Consider the following 14,990-nt stretch of genomic DNA (forward strand, 5'->3'; position numbering starts at 1 on the left):
TTTTTCCCACCATGTTTACTGGCTCACATAAATATCTGAAAACAAATCCATCTGTCTCTCCTTTTTGGTATCCTTGGCACAGTTTATATAGTTCTTAATAAACAAACTACCATAAATATTCAGAAGGGGAAAATGAATTTTAAAAGATGAAAGAGGTCAATAAATAGCTAAATGTCAACCACTGAAAGGACTATTTTTTTAAAGATTAAGCCACTGATTTGCAACTTTTATTAAAATAAATTTCCTCTATAAAAACAAGGTAATCTATGACTTGATCTCAACTCAACTTTTGACAGCAGCTGAAGTTTGACATTAAAAGGAAAAAACCTGCAGACATGTCAACCAAAGAACACAAGTTTATACGTTAAAAATTCTACCAACTTTAACAAATAAAGAATGACTGCATGTTAAGTTACGTCAGTTCTCTGGTCCCGAATGCACTTCCCATTTAAACTATGGTAATCAGTCTTCTGTACGGCCCGGGTGGCTTCTAGTGGGAATTAGCATACAGTCTGTTCTTGATGAAGACAACACGGGGCAGATGTTGCCTGATGCCTGGATAATGTTGAATGTGACAAAACCAGCGAGACACATTAAGATATTTCTCCTTTTCTTGAACTGTCAGGTCAACCTAAGTAGAGATTAAAAACACACATACAACATAGACATTACATAAGTGCAAGTATTGTTACCATTTCAGCAGGAGACAGAAATTGGGGGAGGGGGGGACTCTCACAGTTCTCAAAGCCAACGCGGTCAGACAGGAGTGAAACGTTTTGGCCACTTGGAAGAGCTCTCTGTTGGCTTAATGCTTTCATGTTCAGTTCAAAATCAGATGTGCTTTCTAGTGAAATCTGAAGTTTTCAGCAAATGGAAAGTTTACATTAACTCTGGGTCTAGAGAACCGAAGAGTTTGTTTTTTATTTTATTGGAAAGGAAAATGGGAGAAAGGAAAATAACAGCTTCTGAGAGACTAAGATAGGGTTCTTTCTGCAATATTTTTTGCAAACCTAAAATAAGAAAGGTTTACTGGCATCTAACATATTTAACAAGGAAAAAGTATATATATATGTATGTGTGTGTATGTGTGTGTGTGTGTGTATATATATATATTTGTAGATGGCTGGTGTATACATACAAGTAGACAACTGCCTCTTTCTACAAAACTCTGGGGAAAAACTTTACTGAGGAAGACAACGACCCATGAAATGTAAAGTGATTATTGCTTAATACAAGGAGGAAGGGCTGTTTCCAGCGGCACATGCCTCAGGTGAAGAACAGACCTAAATCCCGTTTGCAGTAAAGCTGGACTCGACCTTTAGAGGATGTTGCAGTTCACAGCATTTACTATCGAGCTACAAGGATGCCCAGAGATTTGCTTACAGAAAGACAGTGCCTATTACTTCACTGGGCTCAGATTCTGAACCAGGGGACTCAAAGACTTTTCTCTGAGACAAAAATCATGAAGAGGTGTCACGTAAGAAGAAGCCAGTAGGACAACCATGAACCATGTAAGAACAGTGTAGTTCTTTCTCCTGTTGTTAATTCATTTATTTAACAGTATCTGTCAAGTCTCCATAAGACTGACACGGAATGTTTACATAAAGAAAAAAGTCTCAGGCACCCTCGTGAACTGCAAATCCATTAGCAGTCTGCTTGCTGGAAGGCAGTTCTAGTGAGATGGATGTCCTGTCTTATTCAGCATAACAGGCAAACATTCTGCTAAGTTACTAGGTCAACAAAACTGAAGGACAAATTACTTGGTATCCAATAAGTATTACGGAATAGAAAATGTTAACAATAAAATTAAAAGCTATACATGTAGTATTTTCTTAATGTTTACGTGAATTTGTATTTTCATTTTATACTTACTATAAGGCAATTTAAAGAGAAAAATGGTTCTAAGTCATCCTGCCTTCTTTTTTGCCTTTATGACGTTAAGACACCACTGTGTCAACATCTGGTTTCTGTGGTGTCAGAGGTGTCAAATGTCTATCTGTGGGACCAGTTTACCTGAATTATTAGCAGTGAAAAGTCATGGTTCCACATGTAAACAATTACATTATTTTTTCCTCCGTGTCTGGTGCGCTGTACACAGGCGGCACTTAAACCACCATTGTGGAGTAAGCCGAGTATCAGCCCACACGTGAAAAGGTAAAGCACGTTTTGTAAAAGATCTAACTTTTTGTTTTTTCTAAATCTTTACCAAGTGTGAACTTCAACACTGACTTCAAAAGAAAATGTAAGATTTTTAAAAAGTTCAACCACTGGTAAACATAGCTGCTAACTGAATAGCAAATTGCGTAAGTCTTCATTCATACATACATACCTATATACATAAATTCAAAACCAACTTCAACAAAGCTCTTTACTGACAGTTAAAGGAAACAGAAATAAGCAAGTATTACTCCAACTTGATTTCAACGTCAGCTGTTAAAAACGTGATGAGTCAAATCTGACTGCTTACAATCCAGTCTTTTCAGAACTCTTTTCATTTTAAAACAGTCTCTAGTTGGCCACTGTGTGAGATGTTACTTTTCAGAACGAATTAAAATGTACCGAGAAGACAGCATTTCCCCACAACAGAGCACTGATGCTTGTCTGCGCTGCATTCAAGCTGTTCCCTCAGATTTTGAAATGGGGGAAGGGCAGTGTCTGTTTACTATTTACATTTCAGAAGAATATCTGCTCAGGAAGGAGGATCACTTCCTGCCCCCAGGCCTGTCACTGACCACACAACAAACTGTGACACAGAATCACTTTCCTCCAATTTACAGATTTCACATTTTCAGCCTTCAGTGTAAGGATTACAATAGACCCACAGCACAGAATAATTTTTATTCCAAGAGCGTCTCAAGTTTCTTCTAACACTTTCCTAACTTATTCCAATAATTGTAAACTAGATGCTCTATTTTAGAGAAAGTAAACTGTTAATTTTTCCCTCAGAAGATTTTGCTAGAAATACAGTGCTTTACCAGAAGGGTCAGGTTACACTGGACCTTTTGGTTTAAACTTTGGAGCTTGTCCCTCGAGTCTGAGAAAACTATGACTGACCTGGCTTTGCTACCTCCACTACTTTTTGGGTAGACATTCAACTTTTGAATGTACTGTAAACAGAGGAACAAACAAAAAACAGATATCCCCCTCCCCAAACGTATAGTTAAAAAAAACTTTTGGGATGGGATCCCCATCAACTATTTCACTTACAACACCAGTTTTCCATCATCCCTTTTTAGTTGGCTAGTTTTTTCTTTCCTCCCCCCACCCCCTTTTTAATAGCAGGAAACACAATGCAATTGTTCTGGTTACCATTTCCTGCTTCTGACTGGTCTGCATGCCAGTGTGTCCACAGTGATGTTTGGCTCTTCCTACCTAATCATTCCTTTCTATTTATACTGGCACTCCGTAACTCGTTTGAACTTGAAAGCCAAACAGATAATATTCTTAGTCACTAATTTTCCATGAAGACATGGGAGAAACTCTTTGGGCGACCCATTCCAGATCAGGGGGGATGTTGGTTTGCTCCCTTTCCAACTGGCACCACGCTGCCTCTGAGACCTTCTTTATGACCAGCGTTCCTGGACTGTTCTGGGGCTATTTCTACTTTTCCTTTCTTTCTAAAAGAATGACACCTCCACTGGTGCTCCAAGCTTCAAAACAAATGCATTTCAATTGATAACAATCTTATAGGCAAGCCACACATAACATTACAAAGGATTTTAGTAATCTCTGAGTACCAGCCTGTTCACAGGGACCGCTATCTACGAGTGAAATCACTTGAAGAAAGCAGTGAGTCATTGGTGTGATGACAAACGGCCACAGTAACTGGCATTTTAACAAAGGAAGAACAATGTAATATTCCTCGGAGGGAATGAAGACAGACCGGATCTTACAGAGCAGCTCAGCCACAGCTAGAACTGGGCTCCCACTGAAACAAGGTACGCCGAGATTATTTGATGACTTGAAGGTTCTCCGACTGCTGTTTTGTACACCGTGCTGATTGCTCTGATTACATGTTAGGTATTGAAGAATAAATAAATGAAGGAACACATGAGGGCAGAAATAAATATACTGCCAAAGCCCACCGAAGCACGAGAAGCTGTCTGATGAATGTGAGCGGGCGGGCGATCTGAGCCTCACCTCTGTTCTGCCTGAACTTAATACCGAGTAATCACTTCTTTCTCATCTGGGTATATTTACACCTAACTCACCAGGGATGTCAGTTAACCCCACAGCGCAGCCCTGTCACAGGACAGGGTTCGTCTGGGAGGCCTGTTCCCTGGGAATGTGTGTGATTCTCCGACGCACTCTGCCTGCACGTGGACCAGGGTGTGAGAGCTGCTTTGGTTATGAACCTGTTTGATGAACCCAAAGGGATGGTTAATGGAGTGATTTACATATTATTCCACTCAATTTTGTTCTGAAAAAAAAAATAAGCATGCTATCCTTAATCATCATATTGCAATCGTCACACAGAAAGAGGGCACACAACTCAGAATGGGGAGTACAGACAGGCACAGGTCGCTGAGCACTGTTAATGGGGTCCTGATTTCAACACGCAGCTCTGAACGAGACACTTCCAACCTGCTTGAAAACCAAACGCCCCCGTGGGTGCCCGGGCTCACAGTGGGACAGCGCTGCAGCTGGTGCCACAAATATTCTGCATTGTGGAATTACGACCCTGTTCGCTCTGCTGGCAAGGAAACTCCACACAAGCGTGCCCTTTCTCGGAGTCTTTCTCTCCTCTACTGTCTGAGAGGCACAAGCCAGAGAGAGAAGGATGGAAACGCACACTCGGGTTTGCCAGAGGTGCCCTTCATTACCCACAAGCATCTGGGGGAAATGCTCTCCTTCTGAACGACGGCTTCGTGCTGCACAGAGCCAGAGCCTGCGATGGCCTGACAGGCCTCCTCTTGCCCGCCTGCAGCCACCACACGGAGGCCAGGAGATGACGTTTCTCCCAATACCAAGCTCCAAAGTTAAGTCGTGCTGCACTGAGATATGTTTCTAAAATGTCATCAGGTGCGTCGTCGCTGCCTTGAGAGAGAAATTGTTCTTGTCCCCTCGCTAAGGCAGCCTGGCTCTCGGCAGCTTAACCTCATTCAGATCAAGTGACGGACTCCTCCAAGTTCAAAGACAGGGTCTGTCACTGGGAGAAAGAAACACAGACACCTTAAGAGCAGACCCTTCTTGCCTTGGGGGCTTTGTGCCTTTTGAAATGAGGTAAGTTGTGCCGTGTCACCAAAGTGATCGCGAGACGCCCCTGAAATATTCTAATTCTAGAATGGGACAAGGAGCGGCTGGTGTGATGGGGGTATTTCGGCTCCACTTCAACTGCCTTCACACTTAAATAAGGTTGCTGTAACTGCGCTGACGTGCGTAGCTGAAGGTTATACTTGCATGATAAAGATTTACAACCTAAAATAGGAACTGTAAAGAGGGAGAGATTGCTAAGTAACGCTCATCTCAAGAAGCACGGAGCGGCACAAGGGACTGTGCTTAGAGCAAGAAAAGAAATAGGACACCATCCTCCTTGGCCTCCTTATTTTGCTTAAAAGGGAGTCCTGTTCCTTCTCAGTGCGGAGCCTTCGTCCCACTTAACCCCGGCTGTGCCTGTGCAGTTGTCAACGGCCCCCTCCACCACCAGAAGTGCTGCTCTGGAAGAGAAATCAGGTAGTCGCTCTGCTTATGAGTGATACTCACAGTCAGGTCTGTCGTAAGCTTTCTAAAACGACGGTAATTCCCCTGGACAGCCAAAGCCACTCGAATTCTGCAGATACTTTCCTGACAACTTCATGAGTCTACACCCTGCTTTTCTCTGCCTCTTTATTGACACAACAGTCTGATCAGAAATTAGCACTAAATTCCCTTCTCTCTTATTCACGAATTGTCTGCCACTGTACAACAATCTCATTCAGTGAGATCAACAGTTACCTGAAAATGGAGTTTTATTCCTCTTCTCTGTCCCTTGAGGACAGTCTTGGGGGCATATACAGGGAGCCCTCGGTGAGTAAACTTGTAATGAAGAGTGTCATGCTGAATTAAGCATCACCCTAGGCCACCACAATAATGCTATGAAATTTAACACTATCACTTAGATCCTAGAGGAATGACATTTACTAAGTCAAGTAAATCCAAATCGGGGAGTTACAGCTTGAGTGCGGGGCGGACAGTAACCATCGCATGTTACTGCGGGATCTTCCTCGACCAAGTGCGGACCCACACGTAGCGACACCTGAGTCAGCACAGCTGGTGTGCTCGGCCCTTCCGGGAACTGAGCTGCAGCTCTTCAGAAAGGCCTCGATCTCCTGAAGCAGGAATCTTTCTCTGTAACAGGAGGGGAACACCCTAGCCCTGCCTCCTTAGTTAAGTGGAAATACATGTGAAACTCTCTGAGTGATGGAATGAACTATCCAGCTGTGGCCTTCAGTGTCTTTCCAGAGGGGAGGGCGGGCGGCACCACGTGTCAGGACGGCGTCAGACACGGGTGTGACAAGCATGGACAGCTATGATCTGACTCTGGCAGTTTATAACTTAAAAGAGAGAGACATTTTCCAAGAAGAAGTGCGATGCAAAGGGAAACCAGCCAGAACTGGGGTGTTCTATGAGGTACAAAGAGAAAAAGAGGGGAAAGGGTGCTTGGACGCGCTTTGGGAGCCCGGGGGCGCTTCACTGGGGAATCAGTGCTGGAACCGAGTGACGTGGATGAAAAACAAACAAATTCAGGAGGAAGAGAAGGGCTGGGACCGAGGAGCCAAAGAGAAGAGCTGGGTGAGGACAGGGAGCAGCCAGAGCCCTGATGGAGGAGACGCCAGGGAGGACGCTGCGGCCAAGGGAGAGACCGGCAGGGCGGGTGGGGCCGTAGGAGGAAGGGTCTCCCATCCCAGGCAGTGGGGAGTTACTTCATTATTTTGAGAAAGACAAAGACACATTCATGAGAAAAATCGCACTGGTGGCAATAAAGATGGACGGTGAGAGATGAGACTGGTGGCCGGAGGCCATTTCAACAGCCCAGACAGAAGAGAACGTCACCCAGGATCACAGGGGGAGACCCACGGGAGCGGCACCCAAGAGGCACGAGCAGCAGGACCGGCTCGACAGGATGCACGAGGCGCAGGACACAGAAAAATCTATGGCTTCTTTTCTCCAGGGGGAAGATGGGTGTCGGAGGAGGTCTCAGGTGGGGAGACAGAGAGAAGAAGGCACAAACTCTGGAGTCTAAGTGCCCGGCCTCCAGACCTGGCTGCCGCTTACTTAGTGATACTCGAAGATGACCTCTGACCTCCCTGGGCTTCGGTTACTCCCTCTGTGACGTGGGGAGAATGACAGTAATAGCATCTCTCCCATGGGGCTGTTACAGGATTAATGAGTTAACATGCAGAAAGCAAACAGAATGGTGCCTAGAACAGAGAGTGCTGCGTAATTGTTTTAAGATGGGAAATAATTTAAAGTAAAGGCACTGACCAGATGGAGGGAAAAACTGAAGCTATGAGGAAGGAAAGATAAAATCTGGGATGAGATCCAGAAATGGGGCAGGAGGTGAAGGGGAGCTGAGGTAAGGGGTTGGATGGATGGATTTATCTAGGGAAAAAGCAAGCTGGTCCTTTCTGAGGCCAGAAAAAGGAGGTAAGGTGGTGAGGACGTGCATGTGGGCGGGTGGAAAATGCGGGGATTCTCACGGAAAGCCCCCGCCTTCCGGCTGAAGGAGGGAGGAAGGCTCTGTGGTCATGACTGAAGATGCAAGGGAAGGGAGAGGGTGGGGCTGGAGGGAAACCGCCCTAGGGGGAACGCTGACATGGGATGGTATCATTTTATCGTGGTGCCAATCTGTAGCTGTGTGGCTTCTCCAACACGGCACAGACTGGAGACAGGACTGAAGGCGTCTATTTGAACTGACCAAGGGTTGGGGAGTCGAATTACACAAAAGGGATCTAAGCTGGAAGGGGAAGAAAGGGCACAGGTCTGGAAAAAGGGAAGGAATCGAGCAACTTCAGACAGTGATGAGACTGGGGAGAGAGACTGAGCACAAGGACATGCGGTCGCACAGCAGATGCGCTGCTGGAATAACTGCATGTAGGGGTGGAGCAGAAAGGTGACCGTGGGGTCTGGGTGATGATGACGATCAAGTCCAAAGGGTGGCAAGAGAAAAAATTGCAAAGAAAAGCAGGAATGAGAACAGAAATCAAGTAGGCTGAGGAACAGGAAGCTCCAACGTGTGATGGACACATGGAAGGAATATCTGCATAAGGCACCTTGTATAAAAACGATTCCTCTCACTTTGATTTGCTACGCTGAAAATGTTACAATTTTTTTAAGGTCAAGACAAATTTAAAAAATCATTCTGAACATCACAGAAAAAAAAGCCAGTAACTATTCAGATACTCACAATAAAGCGATGAAGTCCATAGTATAATAGGATATCTGCTAACGTAAAGTTATATCCTGTAAGGTAGACTTTATCTTCAAGATATGAATTAAGATCCTAGAAAAAATAAATAATAATATATTAATTTAAGAAACAATAATAATAACGTTAACTACCATACCATTTGACTTAAAACATCTGGAAGGCTATTATTAGAAAACAAAATATTGATGTTGAATTTCATAAATTTAATCTTTGACAATAATAGTCAGTCATTCAAAATCACAAATCATATAATAATTACCTTAATTTTAAAAACAGGGTAAACATTATTAGTCTTATTTTATTTTAAAGAAATAAAACATTAAAAAATTATATTCACAGTGCCATCTCTGACAATCTCAGAGGCTCCAATTTTTGTAAGGGGGGGCAGAATATTTTGTAAATCATGCTCATGTAAGATCTGTTTTTTTCCATTAAAATATAAAAAGCCCCTCAACAATTTCTATGTCTTAAGAGAACTATAATTGGCTTGTTGCATTTTTTTAATATATGTATTATTTTTAACTTTTTAATTGCAGTAAATACACGTAACATAAAATTTACTACCTTAGTCATTTTTTAGGTGAATAATTCAGTAAGCGTTAAAGGTCTTCACATTGTTGTACAATCAATTTTCAAAATTTTTCCATCTCGGAAAACTAAAACTCTGCACTTACTACACAGCTCCATGTTTCCCTCATCCCCAGGCCCCGGCAATCACAGTTCTGCTTCTTGGTTCTATGAATTTGACTACTTTATATGCTGTATATAAGTGGAATCACCTTATTAGTCTTTTTGTGACTGGCTTATTTCACTTAGCATAATATCCTCAAGGTTCAGCTATGTTGTAGCAGGTGTGAGAATTCCCTTCCATATTAAGGCTGAAAGATTTTCCACTGCGTGTGTATACCACACAATGTTTATCCATTCATCTCTCAACAGACACCTGGGTTGACTGCACCTGTTTGCTACTGCAAATAACACTGACATGAACATGGGTGTGCAAATACCTCTGAGACCTCTTTTGGGTGTACATCCATAAGTGGAATGGCTGGATCATATATTTTTAATCTTTTGAGGAACTACCATACTGTTTTTCTTAGCAGCTGCATCATTTTACACTCCCACCAACAGTATACAAGGTTTCCAATTTCTGTACACCCTTATCAATACCTGTTATTCTGGTGGTGTTTTTCAGTAGTAGTCTACCTAACGGATGTGAGATGATATCTCAATGTGGTTTTGATTTACACTTCCCTAATGATTAGTGATGTTGAGCATCTTTTTATCTTCCTTTTAGCTTTGTATATCTTTTCTGGAGGAATGTCTACTCAAGTCCTTTGTTCATTTTTAACTGGGTTCCTAATTTTTTGTTACTGTTGAGTTGTAGTTCTCCATACAGTCTGGACAGTATCAGTTACATGATTTGCAAATATTTTCTCCCACTCCATGGGTTGTCTTTTCCCTCTGTTAATTGTGTCTACTGATGCAAAGAAAATTTACATTTTGATGAAGGCCAACTTATATATTTTTTACTTGTGTTGCCTGTGCTTTTGGTGTTATATCCAAGAAAGCACTGCCAAATCAAATGACGTGAAGCTTTCTCCTACGTTTTCTTCTAAGAGTACTACAGTTTTAGGTCTTACATTTAGGACTTTGATCCATTTTGAGTTAATTTTTAAATATTGTATAAGGTAAGGGTCTAGCTTCATTCTTTTGCAACTGGATATCTAGCTTTCCAACACCTTAAAGACGCAGTTTCAAACACCATTTAAAGCTCCAGCGAGGTCTCTGTCATTTGTTCTCCAGAGAATGACTCAATTATTAAAAGGTTACGTTAATTTAAGTATACACAAAAAAGAATTCATTTAAAATAATTACCAAAAAAAACCCCCAAACAAAACAAACAAAAAAACCCACTAGGAAGCATTGAGCTCTTTAAACAGCTAAGAGGCACTTTTTGAAGGAAAAAAGATTTCTAAGTATGTACATTAAAAAATTAAATAAAACTTTAAAAGGTCTTAATCTAAATTAGAAATATTGTCTGATAGACCAGCATGAATAAATTGATTAGTTTCTTGAGAAAAGAAAAAAAAAGTCCAGATTAAAAAAATTTATATGAATCCTTTTGGTCCCTCTCAAAATTAACATGTAATTTAACAGCACAGGAATTTACATTAAATTGCATTCAAATTAAATGAGACAAAAGATTCATATCACCTTGAGAGAAAGGTTTATAAATAGGTCACACGAATCAGATATTCTCACAGGCTCCTCTAAGGACTAGTTATAAAACACTGCTCTATTCATTCTGGAAAAATTCTTTCAACTGTGGAGAGACAATTTTGTTTTGATTCTCAAATCACATGCCAAATGCTTGGCACATAGTGGTTCAGTGATCGGTAAATGTTTGCTGAACTGACTCTGATCTCTTTGAGTCTGCCCACGCCTTCATTTTAAAGACAGTAATTTTCAAAATGGTATGTGAATCTGGGACTGTGAGGGGTGGTACGGATGATGATGTAAAGGAACACAGACATAAGCAAGGAAACAAGTGCATAGGAATCAAAATAAAATTGGGCCGAGGGAAGTACCGGTGTATTACGGGCTACCACTCAAATTCTGCATTAATCTGTTGGATGGGGATGGTTTCTCTCCAAGTGTCTTCAAATGAAACAATTTTGACAAAACATAAGAATAAAATAAATGTATCTATAATTAATTTTAAAAAGCATTTTTTAAAAAAGGTCTGAAACAATAATTTAACACTGCAGTGTATAATGTGTATATTCTTAAAATAGAATCCATACCTATTTTTTAGTTATAAAGACTCTTTTAAGGTTGCAGTCTTTAGTTATAAAGACTTTAAAAATGGAGTTTCAAAAACTATGCATAGGTAATATTTTTCTAATTAGTTCTATAAATCACATTTTCAGAAATTAAATTCTGATTTTTCATAATTTCAGAAATTGAGTTTGGAAATTGAATTTCACACATTCAGAATATTCATGGAGCAGAACTAAATGTCTGATGTTCATTTCCTTTTTTTTTTTAAAACAAGTCCTTCTGATGCCATTGCCAAACCTTAAAAAATACTTCCCCCATAGAGTTCCCCCCATTTTTCTTTTTCCTCTTGACCATCTAACAGTAAACTTCCTAGTAACATTGAAGAAGCAGGATAATAAACAACTATGCATCCTGCATCTAGATTCAAACGTTAAGTGTTTGAAATTGTGCTTTTTGTTTGTTTGAAAGTGCTTTTTAAAATCACATATTACTTAATCATGAGCCTCTTATACTTATAATTGTCATTTTAGCACTGATACGGGAGTGAATAAACATAATCCTTTCACAATATTCTAATAGCAAGATTTTAAAAAATAAGTAATACACACAGAAATAGCCCAGTGTAATAGTGGGCAAATGATACACATGAGCAAATTTTTAAAAATAATGAAAATGCTCAGCAGCGTTATTTTTAAAACGCCATGGCATTAATAATAATGTCAAGGAAAAAAGCCACAAAGTGAACAGAGAAATCGTTTTTGTTTTGTTTTGGAAATGAAACTGGGGTGGTAATGGAGAAAAAGGGTGACGTCCATGTCAGCAAGGGGTTTGTGGGAGAGGCTGTGCTCATCTACTGCCAAACTATAATAATGTACTTTTCTGGGAGGCAAATGAGCAGCACAGCCTCAAAGATGCACACAGCCTTGGCCCAACAATCTCCCCTGCAGGAATTTAGCCTTATGAAACAAGTGGGAATGTGTTAAAATATTCAGCAACAGCCTAGCAACTATATGGGGAGAGACTAAATTCCGGCACAACTAGCAGGTTATCAAAGATAATCTAAGTGAATATTGATGGACTTCTTGAAAAGATGTTCACAACAGACTGTCAGTGAATAACAACAACAAAAAAACAAGTTACAGTGGCCAACAGCTGACCATTTTTAAAATAACACACACACACAGGTATGAAAAGAAAAGCATTTAAAGAACTGCAAAAGGGATTTGATTATTCAACATTTGATGACTGTACGTAAGTGTCACTAACAGTTCTCTCCTGGTGGAGGGACTACAAATACTGAAATTTCTTTTACTTGCTTATTTCTAGTTCCTAAATTCCTATAATAAACACTGCCTTTAAAATAAAAACACTATCATGAAATAGCAAAAAGCAAAATAAAACAGAAACTAACTCTTTTTCATCTGTGCTCATGTGGCCAAAAATCACATTGCTGTTCATTATACACACAGCTGTCTCCCCCGTGGGTCTGGGTTCTCCCAGGGAAGGTGCTGTGCTAATGGGTCACTGTATCATCAGCCCCTCTGACTGTATCTGACTCATCAGTGTAGGTAAGATGAGCAAACTGCGGCAGAGCAAGGGCGACAACCCATATCACCCAGTGCCTCACACATTTCAAAAAACAGGACTATTTCCAGTCGGACTCTCCCCCTTGAAATTTCAAATAATAATACTTACAAATCCCAGATACAATGTTCGGGTGGAATTCCTTCTATGTTCCTGATACCAAATCGATGAATACAACTCTTAAAATGTTTACACCCAATTCAACAAAATCCTGCTCATTAGACTGGGAGTTTGAGATTTGTAGATACTGATGGGTATATATAGAATAGATACACAAGTTTATACTGTACAGCACAGGGAAATATATTCAAGACCTTGTAGTAGCTCATGGTGAAAAAGAATATGAAAATGAATATAGGTATATTCATAGATGACTGAAAAATTGTGCTGTACGTCAGAAACTGACACAGCACTGTAAACTGTCTGTAACTGAAAAAAGAAAAAATCCTGTTCACATATTTCAGAATTAACTACTTTATCACTAACATTTTCTTTTGGAAAACTGTAAGAGACAGCTTATTTAATTTTTATTCCCTGAAATCTCACATTCATCTAAAGGGAAGGCATGCTTTCTACCCTCTGGAAACACTGCCACACTGCAGAAGGGTCCATGTGGGTATTAACGAGGAACAGTTGATCATGACAGACCTATAAAGGAAAAAGATCTGAAATTTATTTTCTACTAGTTGTACTGATGGCATCTGTCAAGGATATGGTTTAAACCATTTCCCCCAGAATGATAAATGAAAAACTTTCATTACCATAAGATCTTCTTGCACAACTTATGTTACCAACTGACATTATAATTGAAATAAAATTAGGAAACAGAAGGGATTCCTACAATGATATGAGGTTGTCTGGGTGATCGCTAAGGTCCCTTCAAATTTTAAGCTTTAAAAAAAAAAAAAGCAAGTGCTTTATTTTTATGCAAGTAATCAACAAAAATAATTTTATTTAGAAAGTTTTTCATGCTTGGTGACTCTGGAGCCATATTCAGTTTATATTTTATATTAATAGTTTCTTTTATTTTAATTTGCCTTTTTTTAGAAAGAAAATATAAATCCTAAAGCACTAAGTCTCAAGGGAGGGAAATGTGGGCTTTCTCAGCTCAGTTGGACAGTTATTTTCAAACTACAACCCCAAGGAGTTTGATTCCCCTTGCCTTCAAGAAAGTACTTTTTGCTTAGGGAGTCAGCACTGCTGAGTGGGGCAAATAAATATCAAGCCATCATATTAAAAAGAAAAAGCACACAAAACTATTAGGATGACAATGCTGAGTGCTACAAAGGGAAGGCTCAGGAAAGGCTACAGTATGAAAGAAAAGCATACAGAACAAGGAACTGCATCCGTCAAGGACGCCTCTGGGGAAGGGGTGTCTGGGCTGAGATCTGAACGGAGAGGGCTGGCAGGGTCTGTTCCAGGTGATGACAGGCACAGACTGCCATGAGGCAGAAGGAAACAAGCCAAGGAGGCCACCAGCTTCAGTTCCCGAGTGTCAGGGAAGAGCGCGCCCTGCTAGGGCCCGCGCGTGCACTCCGGCGCCCGGAGGGGGCACGCTACCTTCAGCACGGCGCGGATGGAGTCTGGACCGAGCCGGCCGTCCACTCGAGTGACCCTGTACTCCAGCCACTGCTGAACCACTGCCTTCTCCTCTGCGGTGCTTCCCAGCAAATGCTCCTTGTTGGCCTGCTTGACGAGATGAGCTGCTATTGTGGTCAGTCCTGTTAGACTTGGGCCATTGTTTGTCTGAAGAACTGGAATCTGAACAAGAGAAAAAGAGTTCTTCAGATAAAATTTAAAAACAAATACCACCACGACTGTAAGTTCTAAGCAACTGATACATTCCCAAACTGGGTTTTCAAATACTCTGATATTAAGTTATATACAAATGAAAGTCTGGGAAAGCGCAGTCATATAATTTACATTTGATAACAGATGCTTGATGATTTGAAAATGGTAATGACATTGCAAAAATCAGTGTAATGTTTCTACATAGTTTATAACTACGTATGCACAAAAAGAGAAAACGGAAACCCTAATAATACCACATTAATTTCGATCAAGGTTACCCATACCCTATTTTAGCAAGGTGAACGAGCATACTTAAATGAACCCGACTTCTGTATTAACAAAAATAAGAAACAATTACCTGAACACTGAATTCGTGTTGATATAGTTAGAACCACCAAATGAGATCTAGGCTGGTTTAAGT

The 14,990-nt window shown here is 40.7% G+C and overlaps 1 protein-coding gene across 1 annotated transcript in view; it reads right to left on the bottom strand.

Annotated features, from left to right (window-relative positions):
- The window catches only part of EEF1E1 (eukaryotic translation elongation factor 1 epsilon 1), an 18,207-nt gene continuing 3,217 nt past the window's right edge, over positions 1-14,990 (bottom strand). The window contains exons 2-4 of the mRNA XM_032462472.1: positions 14,339-14,539; positions 8,387-8,482; positions 1-631 (exon numbers count right to left, since the gene is read on the bottom strand). Of these exons, the coding sequence (XP_032318363.1) occupies positions 491-631; positions 8,387-8,482; positions 14,339-14,539 (438 nt within the window). The 3' untranslated portion in view covers positions 1-490. The remainder of the gene's footprint in view (positions 632-8,386; positions 8,483-14,338; positions 14,540-14,990) is intronic.

This window comes from Camelus ferus, chromosome 20 (genome assembly GCF_009834535.1).
Source record: "Camelus ferus isolate YT-003-E chromosome 20, BCGSAC_Cfer_1.0, whole genome shotgun sequence".
Taxonomy (NCBI): Eukaryota; Metazoa; Chordata; class Mammalia; order Artiodactyla; family Camelidae; genus Camelus; species Camelus ferus.